Raw genomic sequence first — 16,982 nt, 5'->3', positions numbered from 1 at the left:
TTAACTGAATGAGTCTTCGCACACACGGAGCAGGTGAACGGCCGCTTCCCAGAGTGAAGTTGTTGGTGTATCTGCGATGCCCGACTGAATCCCTTCCAAAATGAGAGCCAGTGAATGACGTCACACTGCTATAACGTCATGGCGATGTATCCAATCAGATCACGGACATGGACACGTGTTCGGGCTCTCCTTGTCGCGAGTGGGGCGCTGTCTTCTCCAGCATCTCCGCCTCCACATTCAAGAATCGGCGGCTTTCAAGCGCTGGTGAACTGACAGATACAGCAGAACTAACGTGTTGTTGTGTTTGTGATTCCCACAGACAGATCCTTTGCCTTTTCTACACTGTTAAAAGCTCACAAAGCACATCAGAGGGTGAAGGACAACATTTCAACTGAAATAATTTTAGTCTCCATGGTGTCTTCTGATTAAAACACTGTCACATCTCAAAACAATTTAGAGCAACAAGATTTCGTCTTTTAACTGGCCACAGTTCCGGCATCAGGCACAATATCAAACTCTCTGCTTCTCTCTCTGTGTCAAAATGGATCATTCCTCCCCTTCATCAGTCTGTGACTGGGCTCAGTTTGTCTGTCTCCTTCGCATTCTGAGCATGCGCCACACACCCACTGAGATCACATTTTATTTACACGGCTGTGACTAGAGACTTTCTGATTATCATGTCCCTCCCGGCATTTGACGGTGGCAAACTCAGAGTCAGCAATGGTATTGACCCTCAGGAGTAGGTGATTAGGCTTTTTCGTTGGAGATCGATAAACTGCCGGTAGTGTGTGGCTGGATGAGTGGGTCGTTTCCAGACTGGAAAGGGGTAGCGTTTGGAGTTCCCCAGAGATCAGTCCCTGACCACAGTTCTTTACAATTTAATGTCCTGGCGGAGGCAGCGAGATGTGAGATGTCCCAGTCTGCTGGTGACGCAGAAAGAGTGGAGTTGGGGGAGGGGAGGCTATTCACATGCAATTTCGTAGCTTTGCAATCAGTACATAGTGCACTGTGGGGCTGCAGTTACGGGTTCCAATCTGCTAATTGGATTTGCTGACCACACTACATTGATCGGCCGAATCCCAAATATTAACGAGGCAGCGTACAGGGAAGAAGTCATCACCCCGACACAGTGGTGTCAAGAAAACAACCTCTCCCTCATTGTGACAAAAACAAAGGAGCTGGTTGTGGATTACAGGAGGAATGGAGACAGGGACCAAATTCAACATTTCCAAGTCTATTATTGACACAAAATGTACATTTTAATATTGATCATGACACAATGTATTTTATATATTGTTAATGGCATAAAAGATATTTAGATTGTTACTGACAGAGAATCGTATAATTTGTGTTCCGTGTGTTATCTGAATGTACTTGCCTGTGATGCTGCCACAAGTCAGTGTTTCTCTGTACCTGTACCTTCCCGTACTTGTGCACTTGGCAATAAATTCAACAGGACCTGAGAAATCTCAGCGAGATTTGATTCGTGATGATCATCTTGGCAGCTCGGTAGGTCGAATGTATGCGACAGTACACTGTTAAATGCAAAACCCTGAACAGTGTCGATGATCAGAGGGATCTTAGACTCCAAGTTCATCGCTCCCGGAAAGAGACTGCACAGATTGATCGGGTGCTTAAGAAGGTAAATGGCGTGGTTGTCTTTATCAGTTGAAGCATTGAGTTCAAAAGTCGGGAAGTTGTGTTGTGACTGTTTCTTTAAGAGCGCCGGCGTGAGGAGGCGGGACTATGACGTCAGGCTGACAGCGCTGACTGTGGACTGAACCAGAAGAGAGAGAGAGAGAGAGAGAGCGATCTGCAGACAGGCAGTCGGAGGGTGGGAGGGAGGGAGAGAGAGAGGGAGAGAGGGAGAGAGGGAGAGAGGGAGAGAGGGAGAGAGGGAGAGAGGGAGAGAGGGAGAGAGGGAGAGAGGGAGAGAGGGAGAGAGGGAGAGAGGGAGAGAGGGAGAGAGGAGAGAGAGAGAGAGAGAGAGAGAGAGAGAGAGAGAGAGAGAGAGAGCGAGGGAAAAGCTGATCGCTTCAGTTAGTCGCAGCTGAGACTTGGAACTCTCCTGTGCCCACAAGAGTGGGTTGATCATCGGTACACGGAACCACAACGAACGTGTGTGGCTGTCACTTCGTATAATCCATAGGAGTGGATTTTACAATATATTGTGTTAACCCTTGCCTGGGTATGTTGTGTGGTAACCCCGGGAAGACGGTGTTCCTGTGACAGGTCACTTTCATTAACTCGTATGTGGACGGATTCAGCGGATAAGATCTTAGTCGACGGTTATTTTGAAGTAACGGCTGTTTCTCTACGTTTCACCCTGGATTACAAATATCTCTTTCCTATCATTTATTCCGTGGATTACTGAACTTTCCTACTTTACCATCTCAAGACTCTGAGCATTGTTCCCTCACGCTCGATAATCTGGGGATTATATTTACACATATATACACATAATACTTTGCTTTATTTCGTTAACTTACTATGTTATAAGTAGATACTAATAAATAGAGTAGTTTTAACTTCAAAAACAGACTCCAGTGTGAACTCTATTGCTGCTGGTTCGTTTCTAAAACGACTCAGTTCGTAACACTGTTTTATAAAACTAGTTAGACCACATCTGGAGTGTTTCATACAGTTCTGGTCGCCCCCATTCTCGGAAGGATGTCGGGGCATTGGAGGGGGCGCAGAAGAGGTTTACCAGGACACTGCCTGGATTAGAGGGCATGAGCTATAACGAGAGGCTGGACAAACTTGTGTTGTTTTCTCCGGAGCGGCGCAGGCTGGGGTGAGACTGGATGGACGTTTATAAGATTACGCGAGGAATAGATAGAGTGGACAGACGATATATTTTTCCTGGGGGTTGAAATGTCTAATACATTTAAGTTGGAAGCAGTTGTGAGCGGCAAGTTTGCTTCTTTCCACAGAGTGGTGGGTAATTGGAGTCACCGCCTCCGCCGTCACGTGATCCCGCCTCCTGTTCACGTTGTTCCGTAGATCTGCAGCATCTGCGGGTCACTGCTCTACGTGTCCGTGTAGCTTCATCTTTCGCCCGTTCAGACAAGGCAGTGAGATCCGGATCTGTCACGTCCTCTCATTGTGGTGGACAATATGCTTTTTTCTGCAATATTTTCAGCATGTTTCATTCCACTGTTTTTATCTGCTGAAGTGCAGCCGATGTTTCTGGGTGTCTGACCCATTTATGTGAGAATTTAGCCTTTTGTATTTATCTGCGCTTCTCATAAATGTGTACAGTTCAGTTAAGCTTCTCTCCACTACTTCCAAAGCAACAACCCAGTCAGTCAAATAGTCGACACAACTAAAATAGTTTATTACATCTTTTTTCATTTTGTACTATTTATATAATTTAACTATGTAATAATTATATTCTTATATTAAATCACAATTGTTAAAATCTATGGTTATGAATTAGGTTCTACTGCTGCCGCAGAGACAACGCATTTCATGACACATGCCGGTGCTATTAAACCTGATTCTGATATTGATATGGGAGACCCACCACCGGTCACCTGATCCCAGTTACCGCAGGTCGTAATGCGAGATTGAAGCCTTTTCTATTTATTTGCATTCCTCAGATATGACAACAGTTCAGTTTCCTTTTGTAGTTCCAGAGCAGAAGCTCAGTCTGTCTAATATTTCCACACAATTAAAACGGGGAATTTGTATATTCTCATCGTACTGAGCTACAGTGAAAATCTTGCCTGACGTACCATCCACACAGATCGATACTTTGCAACAGTACATTGAGCTGATATATGACAAAACAGTAACTGTAACAAAGCATTATGGCTGCAGAGAAAGTGTAGTGCAGATAGACATATGGTGCACGGTCACGTCGAGTTACATTGTGAGGTCGAGTCCATTTTGCCATTTATTCGGCTTCTAACCACAGACAGGAAGCCATCCTTCAGCCTGGTGTTAGGCACTTTAAGGCTTTTGTATCTCTCCACCAACGATGGGGGAGTGGGTTTGCAGCCAGACTGTCCAGGTTATGAGGTTCTTTGAGTACATGGCCTGCTTTCCCGAGGCAAGGGAATGTAGGAAGAGTCCATGGAGTGGAGGCTTGTTTCTCTGATGTTCACTGCTCTCCAAAGTTCTCTGCAGTTCCTTGCAGTCATGGGCAGAGCAGTAGCCATACGAAGGCGTGAAGTATCGACAAGGAGCTCAGAGACCTCGGCCTTCACCCTGCCTTGTGTCGCTGGATCCTGGACTTCCTGTCAGATCGCCAGCAGGTGGTAAGAGTGGGCTCCATCTCCTCTGTCTCTCTGACCCTCAGCACACATACCCCACAGGGTTGTCTCTTTGGTCCTGTCCTTTACTTTCTGTGCACCCATGACTTGTGCTGTCACCTACAGCTCCAATCTGCTAATTAAATGTGATGACAACACTACATTGATTGGCCTAAATTCAAATAATAACTTTCAATCAATCAAATGCCTCCTGACAAGGCTCGGTCCAAACAAACTTTTCAACCTTCTTCAGGAGATTAGTCAGAGGAAGAGCGATAGCAGCAAAGTTCTTACAGAACTTACGATAATATCCATCCATTCCCAGAAACCTTCTAAGAGCCTTCTTAGCAGTCAGAATAGGAACTTGAGAAATTGCTTGGACTTTTGACCGAACAGGAGCCAACTTGCTTTGACCTACAACATAGCCAAGACAGGTCACAGTGGCATGGCCATATTCACTCTTAGCCAAGTTAACTGTAAAGCTGGCCTGGGAAAGCCTGTCAAACAGCTTCTCCACTGCAGAGATATGCTCTTCCCAAGTGTCACTCCCTGTGACTAAGTCATCAATATGGGCATCTGTGTGTTCTAATCCTCGAATTACAGGATCATTCATTCTCTGGAATGTTCCTGGAGCATTTTTCCTTCCAAAAGGTAAAACATTGTATTCACACAAACCAGATGGTGTCACAAATGCAGAAATGTCTCTACCTCTGTCCATCAATGGAACACACCAATACCTTTTCAACAGATCAATCTTTGTAAGAAATTTAGCTTTTCCAACCTTATCGGTGCAATCATCCTCCCTAGGGACAGGATGGGCATCTGCTTTTGTTACTGCATTTACCTTCCTATAATCAGTGCAAAATCTAACACTATGATCAGGTTTGAGCACAATAACACAGGGTGAGCAATCTGCTGCTAAAGGACTAATAATACCATTTTCCAGTATATATTCAATTCCCTGCTCAGGCAATTTACACTTTTCTGCATTCATGCAATATGGGTGTTGTTTAAGCGGTTTGGCTTGACCATTATCTACGTTATGTACTGCGACTGTGGGTTGCTTGGGAACAATGGGAAATACATTTTTAAACTCCAGAATTAATTTCTTCAGCTATTGTTGTTGCTTTGGCTGCAGGTGTGCCAACCTGTTATCAATGTTTTCTGGAACAACCGAGTTCATTAGCCTAACTGGGACAATGTTTGGCTTGTGAAAATTCTCAGACGAGTCAATTGTTTCATTCTCAGGGTTACCAGATTCATATGTTTTGACAACAACACTCACCGATGGTGCCTGCTTGTCAAAATAAGACTGTATCATATTTATGTGTACAACCTGTGCTGGTTTACATTGGTCGGGTGTTTTAATAACACAATTCAGATCATTAATTTGAGAGACCATTTCATACGGTCTACTGAGATTCGCCTGAGGTGGATTTGTCAACATTCTTCAACATAAGGTAAGCACCTTATCCCCCACCTGGAATTTTCTTTCCCAAGCCCTCCTATCAAACCAACACTTCACTTTGTTCTGAGAAATCTTTAAGTTTTGTCTCGCTAGACCTCAGGTGTGGAGTAGTTTATCTTTGATCTTCAAAACATAGTCTAACAACTTAACATGTACATCCCCATTAATCCTATGTTCTTTAACAAGGTCAAAGGTTCCCTCACTCTACAACCAAATACAAGCTCAAATGGAGTAAATCCCAGTGATTCCTGTACTGACTCTCTTACTGCAAACAAAAGCAAATGTATTCCTTCATTCCAGTCTTTTCCATTTTCAACACAATATGTCTTAATCATGGTTTTGAGGGCAGAATGAAATCTTTCAAAAGCCCCTTGTGATTCTGGATGGTATGCAGATGATGTAATTTGTTTAGTTCCCTGTTCATAAACTCCCTGCTGGAATAATCCAGATGTAAAATTACTTCCTTGTTCAGACTGGATTTCTTTAGGCAAACCAGAAAAAGTAAAAAATTTGGTAACAGCCTTTGCCACAGTTTTAGCTTTAATATTTCTGAGAGGTATTGCCTCTGGGAATCAGGATGTAGTACACATAATAGTTAGCAGATACTGATGGCCAGCTTTAGTCTTTGGCAAAGGGCCAGCACAATCCACTATAAATTTTGAAGAGGAGTCACTGAATGCAGGTTTAGACTACAGTGGAGCCACTGGGGTGACCTGATTAGGTTTACCCACAAGTTGACAAGTGTGACAGGTTCCGCGAAAGGTCACAACATCTGTCCTCAAATTAGGCCAGTAACATTTTTTGATAATCCTGTTTAGTTTTATTCACTCCAAAATGTCGATGTAAGGGTATAGTGTGGGCCAAAGTTAAAATTTCAGTCCTATAAACCTTAGGAACTACAACTTGGTGAACAATTGCCCATTCCTCACTCGCTGGTATAGCAGGTGGCCTCCACTTCCTCATTAACACTCCATCCTTGACATAATACCCTCCTGGCACTTTCTTAATTTGAGAGAGCTGTTTCTTTTAAAGCTTCAGTCTCAGGGTCTCAGATCTGTTCTGCTATAAACTCCTTCCTAGACAGGGATAAATCTTTCTCATCAGACCTACTACCTAAATCCTGTTGAAACAATGAAGGCAGAAAAGTTCCTGACAAGTCATCATAACCGGAATCCCGATTTTGGCTATCATGGGTATCAGAATCATTCTGTACAGAACCGTCTGCATCGGCAGACTTTTTAGCCATACTTCGAGTTACTGGGCAGGAAGGATAAATGTTAAAATCCATCAGTGGGTCGTCAGTGGCTGACTTAGTTGTCAACAGCACTGCAGGAACAACTTTACCATCTGCCAGGTCATTCCCTAACAGCAAAGTAACATCTTCCACCGGTAAACTGGAGCATAATCCGATCTCAACAGGTCCCGAAACCAACCCTGACAGTAAAGTTGCCTTGTGCAATGGCACAGAAATTATGCCGCCGCGAATGCCTTTAATAAGATTTACCTCAGCAGTGTCAGTCTCATCGCCAAACTTTAGAACGCTGTCTAACGTACAGACAGACATACTTTATTGATCCCAAGGGAAATTGGGTTTGGTTACAGCCACACCAACCAAGAATAGTGAAGAAATATAGCAATATAAAACCATAAATAATTAAATAATAATAAGTTAATTATGCAAGCGGAAATAAGTCCAGGACCAGCCTATTGGCTCTGGGTGTCTGACACTCCGAGGAGGAGTTGTAAAGTTTGATGGCCGCAGGTAAGAATGACTTCTTATGACACCGTGTTACATCTCGGTAGAATGAGTCTCTGGCTGAATGTACTCCTGTGTCTAACCAGTACATTATGGAGTGGATGGGAGTCATTGTCCAAAATGGCATGCAACTTGGACAGCATCCTCTTTTCAGACACCACCGTCAGAGAGCCCAGTTCCACCCCCATAACATCACTGGCCTTATGAATGAGTTTGTTGATTCTGCTGGAGTCTGCTACCCTAGCCTGCTGCCCCAGTACACAACAGCAAATATTATAGCGCTGGCCACCACAGCCTCCTAGAATGAGTGACTGAGAAGCCCCAGTAAATTGGACAGCATCCTCTTTTCAGAATTTTCACTGGTACCGATTCATTTACTAATACAATCCCATCTGACATCAAATGTTCGAACCCTTCTTAACTCAATCAGACCTCTCAGACCTTAACTGAGCCTCAACAGAATGTTCAGAACCCTCTGGGTTTATAGAAGCTTCAACACAGGCATTTGGGACTGCCTCCTTTACCTTTTTATTCTTCAGGACAGAACAATTATCCATCACATAACCAGCTTTCCTACAACAGTAACAAGTAAGACCAGAATATTTCTCCTTCAATTGCTTCCCTTCATCCTTACTCTTATCACTAGTCCAAACTTTAATTTCTGGTTTGCACTGGTGATTCCTGCTATTCTTTTGGAAGCTCTTTTTCGGGGTAAACTTAACCTTATGAGTTAAAGCAAACTCATCTGCTAATCTAGCAGACTCCTGCAAAGTGGCAGCATCCTTTTCATCTAAATATCTCTTTATGTCATCAGGGACGCACCTTTCGAATTCTTCAATTAAAACCAACTCCTTCTATTTGTAAAATCATCACTTATATTTTTATACGTGCATCAGTGGTCAAAACACACAGACTTCTGAGAAGCAAATGCCAGATAAGTCTGATTCACAAATTTCCTTCAATTTCCAAATTTTTTCCTGTATGATTCTGGGACCAAATCGTAAGCTTTGAGCACAGCCTGTCTCACTATGTCATAATCAGCTGCTTCATCAACTATCAAAGTAGAATAGGCCATGGCCTCCTCTACTCAACTGTCAAGATGAAGCCACACTCAGTTTGGAGGAACAACACCCTATCTATCGGCTGGGTAGCCTCCAACCTGATGGCATGAATATTGACTTTTCTAACTTACGTTAACACCACTCCTCACCTTCTCACCCCATCCGTGATATATTTAGATTGTTTGTTCCCTCTTTTTCTAACCATCACTCTGCCTGTTCTCCAACTCCCTCTGGTGCTCCCCTCCCCCTTTCTTTCTCCCTAGGCCTCCCGTCCCATGATGCTGTCCCTTCTCCAGTTTTGTATCCCTTTTGCCAATCACCTTTCCAGCTCTCAGCTTCACCCCACCCCCTCTGGTCTTCTATCTTTCACATTTCCCCCTCACCCTCCTCCTTTCAAATCTCTTCCTATCTTTCCTTTCAGGTAGTCCTGACGAAGGGACTCGGCCTGAAACAACGACAGTGCTTCTCTCTATAGATGCTGCCTGGCCTGCTGTGTTCCACCGGCATTTTGTGTGTTGCCCAAACTATTGAGCTCGGAGGAATCAAGGCTTAGAATCTTGAGATGGTAAAGTAGGAAACTTCACTTCATCCACAGAATAGGTGATGAGAGAGATATTTGTAATCCAGGGTAAATGTTGAGAGAATGCAATTATGTCAAATTCCTCAGGTTCCACAGTGGTAAAATGAGAGAACAGTTGCTGTAGATTTTATCTGTCGTCATTCCAAAATCTCACATACTAATTATCACCCAAAGTGACTTGTCACAAGGGGTATCATCTTCAAGTGAATTACCACACCACACCCAGGCAAGGGTTAACACATCAGCAGTCTTCACAGGATCCCCAAATCAGAGCCACTCCTATGGATCAAACAAGGTGACCACCACACATTCGATGTACGGTGAATCGATGATTAATCCACCCTTGTGGGTATAGGAAAGTTCCAAACGGTGTCCCTTGGCCATTAGTTCCCTGGTTTCGATTCTTTCCATTTTACCTCCTTCATCTCTGTCTGACTCTGGGTGTCTGTGTCCTCGGTTAAAACTAAACAAGCTGCAAGTCAGACTGAATCACCTTAATCTCTCTCTTAAAATAGCCTTCAGCAAACGAAACCTAGGGATTCATTACAACGGCCACTCCATTGTGAACTGACTGGTGTGCCAGTAGTTGGGATGACTGAGTGAATGCTATCCCACATTCTGAGCAGGTGAACGGCTTCTCCTCAGTGTGAACACGCTGATGTCTCTGTAGGCTGGATAAATAAATGAATCCCTTCCCACAGTCTAAGCAGGTGAACGGCTTCTCCCCAGTGTGAACTCGCTGGTGACTCTGTAGGGTGGATGACTGAGTGAATCCTTTCCCACAGACTGAGCAGCTGAACGGCTTCTCCCCAGTGTGAATTTGCAGATGTCTCTGTAGGCTGGATAAATGAGTGAATCTCTTCCTACAGACTGAGCAGGTGAATGGCCTCTCCCCAGTGTGAACTCGCTGGTGATTCTGTAGGGTGGATGACTGAGTGAATCCCTTCCCACAGACTGAGCAGGTGAACGGCTTCTCCCCAGTGTGAATTTGCTGGTGTCTCTGTAGGGTGGATGAATCAGTGAATCTCTTCCCACAGACTGAGCAGGTGAATGGCTTCTCCCCAGTGTGAACTCGCTGGTGTCTCTGTAGTGTGGATGACTGAGTGAATCTCTTCCCACACTCTGAGCACGGGAACGGTTTCTCCCCAGTGTGAACTCGCTGGTGACTCTGCAGGGTGGATAACTGAGTGAATCTCTTACCACATACTGAGCAGGTGAATGGCTTCTCCCCAGTGTGAACTTGCTGATGTCTCTGTAGGGTGGATAACTCAGTGAATCCTTTCCCACATTCAGAGCAGGAGAACGGCCTCTCCCCAGTGTGAACTCGCTGATGACTTTGTAGGTTGGATAACTCAGTGAATCTCTTCCCACATTCTGAGCAGGTGAATGGCTTCTCCCCAGTGTGAACTCGCTGATGACTCTGTAGGTTGGATAACTCAGTGAATCTCTTCCCACATTCTGAGCAGGAGAACGGCCTCTCCCCAGTGTGAACTCGCTGATGACTCTGGAGGTGGGATAACCGAGTGAATCTCTTCTCACAGACTGAGCAGGTGAATGGCCTCTCCCCAGTGTGAACTCGCTGATGTACCAGTAGAGTGGACGACTCAGTGAATCCCTTCCCACATTCTGAGCAGGTGAATGGCTTCTCCCCAGTGTGAACTCGCTGATGTTTCCATAGGGTGGAAGAGTGAGTGAATCTCTTCTCACAGACTGAGCAGGTGTACAGGTGAACTCGCTGGTGAGCCATTAGGTCAGATGACTGAGTGAATCCTTTCCCAGGAGTTCAACAGATGACTAACCTCCGCCACTGTGGTATGAACTGACTGGTGTGTCCACAGGTGGGAAGACCAACTGAATCCTTTCTCACACACGCAGAACAGATGAATGGCCTTGGCCAATGTGAACTTGTTGATGTACCTTCAATTGTGATAACTGAGTGAATCCACTCCCACTGTCTGAGCAGGTGAACGGCCTTTCTCCTGTGTAAAATGACGGTTGGTCAAATGAGGAATGGTCGATTGAATCCCTTGCTCCACTTCTTAAATATCGGGACAGAGACAACAAAACTGGCGTGTTGTGTTTGAGCTGCCTGCAGACAAATTCCTTCTCATTCTTAACCTGTAAAAAGAGTTACAAAATCCATCAATGGGTTTAGGACAACATTACAGATGAGATCACTTGGTTTGATTTGTATCACACTGTTACAGTGAGGTTCTACTCAAGTTGGACAGAGAAATCATCTCCTGACTGGGCACAGTGCTGGTATCTGGAATGACCATCAATCTCTCCGATGCTCTTCCTGTCTCTATAAGAATGGGGCATTTCTGCCATCTCCAATCTGTGACCTGGCTCAGTCTGACTCTCTCCGTTGGTATTATTCCCTGTTCCTGCTGAGCAGCATGGGTGCCTGGCCCCACAGTAACTGAAACCGTCTCACACAGTGTCTTTCTTGACGTGCAGCTAGGATCTTCTTTTATGTATTATTAACTTAAAGTGCCACAATTTTAAAGCCATATAAAAAATTCCTGCTGAAATGCATGGTTGGTTCACACAGCTGTTAAAAGATCTTAGAGTGAATGTTCGTAATATTTCAGGTTATTGTAGAAAAGTACAACACAGAAACAGGCCCTTTGGGCCATCTAGTTTGTGCTAAACTATTTAAATTGCCCAGTCGCATACCCCTACCATCCAAGTTCCTATACAAACCTCCTAAATATTGAAATTGAGCTCACATGCCCCACTCATGATGGCTGTTCATTCCACATCCAAATGACCATCTGTGTGAAGAAGTTTCCCCTCATGTTCCCCTTAACATTTCACGTTTCACGCTTAACCCATGGCCTCTGGTTGTAGTCCCACACGATTTCAGTGGTAAAAGCCAGCTTGAATTTACACCTTCCCTTTAGCTGAAAATACTCAACAGGCGTTTCTAAATGGTCATCTATGTCGATGTCATTGATAGTTCAAATAAATGGGCAATTAATATGCGTTATATTACTTTTTCAACTTATGATACCGATGACCAAGATCGCCCTTCATGGTTACATTTGGAGGAAAACTCAGTAATGGGGTTTTCGTCAGCTTCGCTATTAGGAGCTCCTCTTCAGTTTTCATTCTCCAGTATAGGTAGACAAGCTCTAAACCGTATTGTTAAACATACTTTAAAAATATGGTTTCAGTTTTGTAGATTTTTTAATTAAATGGTTCTTTACTTCCTAGTAATATTTATTCTAGTTTCTTTTTTAAACCATCAACTTTCGATAAGGCTTTTTAAATATGGAAAATTAAGGGAATTAAAACTTTTTTAGATTTGTTTTTACAAGACTGCTTTGTGTCCTTCTCACAGTAAATGGATAAATATGATATCTCTAATACAAATTTTTTCAGGTATTTACAGGTTAGGAATTTCTTACATGATTTTTTTACCGAATTACCCGTTGGCCTGCTCTTCAAATTTGGCTTACGTTATTTTTCAGTTTAAATCTTTTCAAAAATGATTAATATCTATCATTTATAAACAGTTAGTGAATGGTCGCATGTCGCCTAATGACAGGGTTCAACGTACCTGGGAAGTAGAACTTCAACATTCACTTTCAGATAATCAATGGAGTAAGATTTATTATTTAATCAATAGTTCATCTGTCTGCTCACGCCATATCTTAATTCAGTTTAAGATAGTTCATATGTCCGAAGATAAATTGGCGCATATATTTCCGAATATAAGCCCTATTTGTGACAGATGTAACACAGAAATGGCTACTTTAACTCATATGTTTTGGTCATGTGTAAGTTTAAATAATTTTTGGAGGGATGTGTTTGGAATATTATCTAAAGTTATAGATATGGATGTTCAAACTAATCCACTTACAGCAATTTTTGGGATTATTCCAGAGGAAGCAAGCAAAGTGTCTGCTTCCACCAAACATGTGATAGCTTTTTCAACTTTACTGGCTAGGGGAGCTATTTTGCTACATTGGAAAGAATCTAACCCACCTACTGTTTTCTATTGGCTCTCCTCCCTTATGTCATGTCTAAGCTTGGAAAAATTAGAAGCCAGACACTTGATACATCCTTTAATTTTGAACAAGTCTGGCGACCTTTTATTCCATATTTTCACATGATTTGATTTATATGTGTCTGTCTGTCTATCTATCTATTTGGGAGAATTCCTTATCCCTGAAGGTTCGGAGATGACTGGAAGGATGTGTTTTTGTTCTCTCTCTCTGTTTTCTTTAATTTTATCCTCAATTGGACTGCCCAATCTTTCTTTTTCTTTCCTTTTTTTTCTCTTCTTTTTTTTTGTTTGTTTTTGTTTCATTGTAGTTTGTGGGGTTTTACCCTTATCAATAAAATCTCCAATCTTTTTTTTATGATTATTATGAGGAGTTGTAGTTTTTTTTTACCATTGTATATATAACAGCATAATATTTTACTTATTTGATTTTGATATTACATACTTTTTGTTTTTACTATTGCTGTTTATATGTCTTTTACATTATCTACTTGTTAAACTCCTCTTCCGATTTGTATATTCTTTATTTGGAAATCAATAAAAAAAGATTGAAAAATGAATTTACAACATCTATGCCCCTCTTTCACAATCAAACCTCCCCTCAATCTTCGACATTCCAAGGAATAAAGTCCTGAGAAGATGAACTGATCTCCAAAAGTAATAAAGTTAAAGATGAAACATTCTTTTCAACATTTTAAGCAAGATTAGTGTATTATTATTGTTTTTACAATTTCAGAGTGGAAAAAAAGGAAAGGAGCACCATGCAAAAGGTAGGGAACTCCAAGAGATTTGAGCTCTCAGATAACTTTTACCAAGTTCTCAGACCTTAATTAGCTTGTTAGAGCTATGGCTTGTTCACAGTCTTTATTAGGAAAAGCCAGATGTTGCAAATTTCAAAGCTTTATAAATACCCTGACTCCACAAACCTCGTCCCAACAATCAGAGCCATGGGCTCCTCTAAGCTCCTGCCTAGCACTCTGAAAATTAAAATACATGATGCCCACGAAGCAGGAGAAGGCTATAAGAAGGCAGCAAAGAGTTTTCAGGTAGCCCTTTCCTTAGTTCGTAATGTAATTAAGAAATGGCAGTTAACAGGTACGGTGGAGGTCAAATTGAGGTCTAGAAGACCAAGAAATCCTTCTGAGAGAACTGCTCGTAGGATTGCTAGAAAGGGAAATCAAAACCCCCGTTTGACGGCAAAAGACCTTCAGGAATATTTAGCAGACTCTGGAGTGGTGGTGCACTGTTCTACCGTGCAGAGACACCTACACAAATATGACTTTCATGGAAGAAACATCAGAAGAAAACCTTTCCTGTGTCATCACAACAAAATTCAGCATCAGATATTTGCAAAGGAACATCTAAACATGCATTTTGGAAACAAGCCCTCTGGACTGATGAAGTTAAAAAAAGAACTGTTTGGCTGCAATGAGCAAAGGTATGTTTGGAGAAAAAAGGGTGCAGAATTTCATAAAAAGAACACCTCTCTAACTGTTAAGCATGGGGGTGGATTGACCATGCTTTGGGCTTGTGTTGCAGCCAGTGGCATGGGGGAACATTCTATTGGTAGAGGGAAGAATGAATTCCATTCAATACCAGCAAATTCTGGAAGCAAACATCAAACCATCTGTAAAAAAGCTGAAGATTAAAAGAGGATGGCTTCTACAACAGGATAATGATCCTAAATGCACCTCAAAATCCACAATGGACTACCTCAGGAAGCGCAAGCTGAACGTTTTGCCATGGACCTCACAGTTCCCTGAGCTAAACATCATAAAAATCTGTGGATAGACCTCAAAAGAGCAGAGCCTGCAAGACGGCCCAAGGATCTCATAGAACGAGAAGTCTTTTGCAAGGAAGAATGGGCAAGAATCCCCAAACAAGAATTGAAAGACTCTTAGCTGGCTACAGAAAGCATTTAGAAGCTGCGATACTTGCTAAAGGGGTTGCTACTAAGTACTGACCATGCAGGGTGCCCAAACTTTTGCTTCAGGCCCTTTTCCTTTCTAATTATTTTGAAACTGTAAATGATGGATACAAAAGAGTAATCTTGCTTAATTAAAGAATGTGTCATCTTTAACTTTCTGCCTTTTGGAAATCAGGTCATTGTTTTACTCGCTTAGCTATTCGCAGGAACAGAATGGTGCCCAAATTTTTGCATGTCACTGTATGCAAGTTTCTTGCTAAATGATGCATTAAAAAGTCGGACTTCCAAATATCACTCCTCTTCTTCCCACTTGCAAATTCTCCAGCAACTTCTGCATCACCACAATACACACAAGTAACACCAGTTTCTGTATTGTACATAAATATTACCACTGAACCCTCCCTCAAGTGATGAACTTGGTGATGAAAATGCCAATGGATATGAAGGGAAGGGCAGTCGTCTGACTCATTAGAGTCTGGCACATTTGTGATGTGAAAGCTACTTGTTGACAAGGGCAAAGTTAAAGTTGTTTGATATCATTATGTACCCAGACAGAATAGGTCAAAACATATCCTCACGTGTAGAAAACTCCAGATCAAGCAACACACACAAAATGCTGGAGGAACTCAGCAGGCCGGGCAGCATCTATGGGAAAGAGTACTAATGCTGAGTTCCTCCGGCATTTTGTGTGAAATTCCTCCGGATTTCCAGCAACTGCAGGTTTTCTCTTGCTGCGGTTGGAGGCAGAACAAAGGTGATTTTCTCAGCAGCTGATAGAAAGATTTTGTTCTCTTTTTCCGAATTCCTAATCCTTGCACTCAGATAGCTGGAGCTCAGCTCTGTCTGTGAGATCTATCTGCTCCCGTTCCCTGATTAGCCGGAAGCTCCCCGGGGCCCGCGTACGGATCGTGGGGCTGAGAGAGAGGAAAAAGACCTGGCCTGTGCTGAGTTTGCGGACCACAGTCTCCGGCTCTCACAGCAATTGTAACTCAATTAGAGTCGAAAAAGCGTTTACCTTTCCGATCCTCCCGACATTTTGTATACTTCGCGCATGCGTAGTTATCGGAGACGGCAGCAACTCTGCGCCTGCGCATTTGATCGGTGCTTCAAACGACAGCGAAATTTTAAACGCGCGACTTTATGGGTAATCATGGTGCCATTCAAAATTTATGCAAGCACTGGTTCCACGTCCATATCTCATTTTTTTTGTGTGTGTAGAAAACTCAGCAGCTTTCTTAACGCAGAAAGCGGCTCCCATAAACGATACACTCACTATCAATAGGCATTTCGTGTATCAAATGCCAAAGTACAATACTCTTACAAATGCAGATGTGAAACAAGAGATTCTGCAGTTGCTGGAAATACAGAGACGCACACACACAAAATGCTGAAGAAGCACTGCAGTTGTGGCAGCAACTAAGCAGAGGAGTACACAGTCTGGACATGCTAAAGGGGTTCGGATTAAATGCTGCCCATTTATTCCCCTCCACATTTGCTGCCTGATCTGCTGATTACCTGCAATATTTTGTAGAAATTAACCATCTTGTTTTTCAATTAACCAGTTTCCAAATGTTTCTCATCTTTCATTCATAGCCACATCCTGCTGGTCTGGTTCCTCTTCCTCCTCCTGCTTGTAACCTCCAGACCCCATCTCATTCCAGAGCCCCAAAGCCCTGACTCAGGCTGGCAACACTTTGGTTTCTGACTCTGGTCCACCGAAGATTCACTCGCCAGTCTGCTGTCAGGCTTTAGAGGTGCATTGCAACAACCCGGCTGTATGAGGCACAGTCCTTTGAAATTGGTGAAAATGACACAAAATTTGAAAAGAGCAGGGAAAAAGGTGTTTAACCACCTTAGTCCAGAGCCCTGGGGAAATACTCAGCGAGCTCATCCTGTTAATTAGCCTGTGGAAAATCATGCAG

The 16,982-nt window shown here is 42.9% G+C and overlaps 1 protein-coding gene across 1 annotated transcript in view; it reads right to left on the bottom strand.

The window, feature by feature from the left end:
* Positions 1-6,997: 6,997 nt before the first annotated feature.
* The window catches only part of LOC132387492 (zinc finger protein 850-like), a 65,223-nt gene continuing 55,238 nt past the window's right edge, over positions 6,998-16,982 (bottom strand). Inside the window, exon 2 of the mRNA XM_059959863.1 lies at positions 6,998-10,831. Coding sequence (XP_059815846.1) covers positions 9,654-10,831 — 1,178 coding nt within the window. The 3' untranslated portion in view covers positions 6,998-9,653. The remainder of the gene's footprint in view (positions 10,832-16,982) is intronic.

The sequence above is a fragment of the Hypanus sabinus genome, unplaced genomic scaffold, assembly GCF_030144855.1.
Source record: "Hypanus sabinus isolate sHypSab1 unplaced genomic scaffold, sHypSab1.hap1 scaffold_192, whole genome shotgun sequence".
Classification (NCBI taxonomy): domain Eukaryota; kingdom Metazoa; phylum Chordata; class Chondrichthyes; order Myliobatiformes; family Dasyatidae; genus Hypanus; species Hypanus sabinus.
The sequence above is the reverse complement of the archived record's forward strand: the minus strand, read 5'-3'. Positions and strand labels throughout refer to the sequence as shown.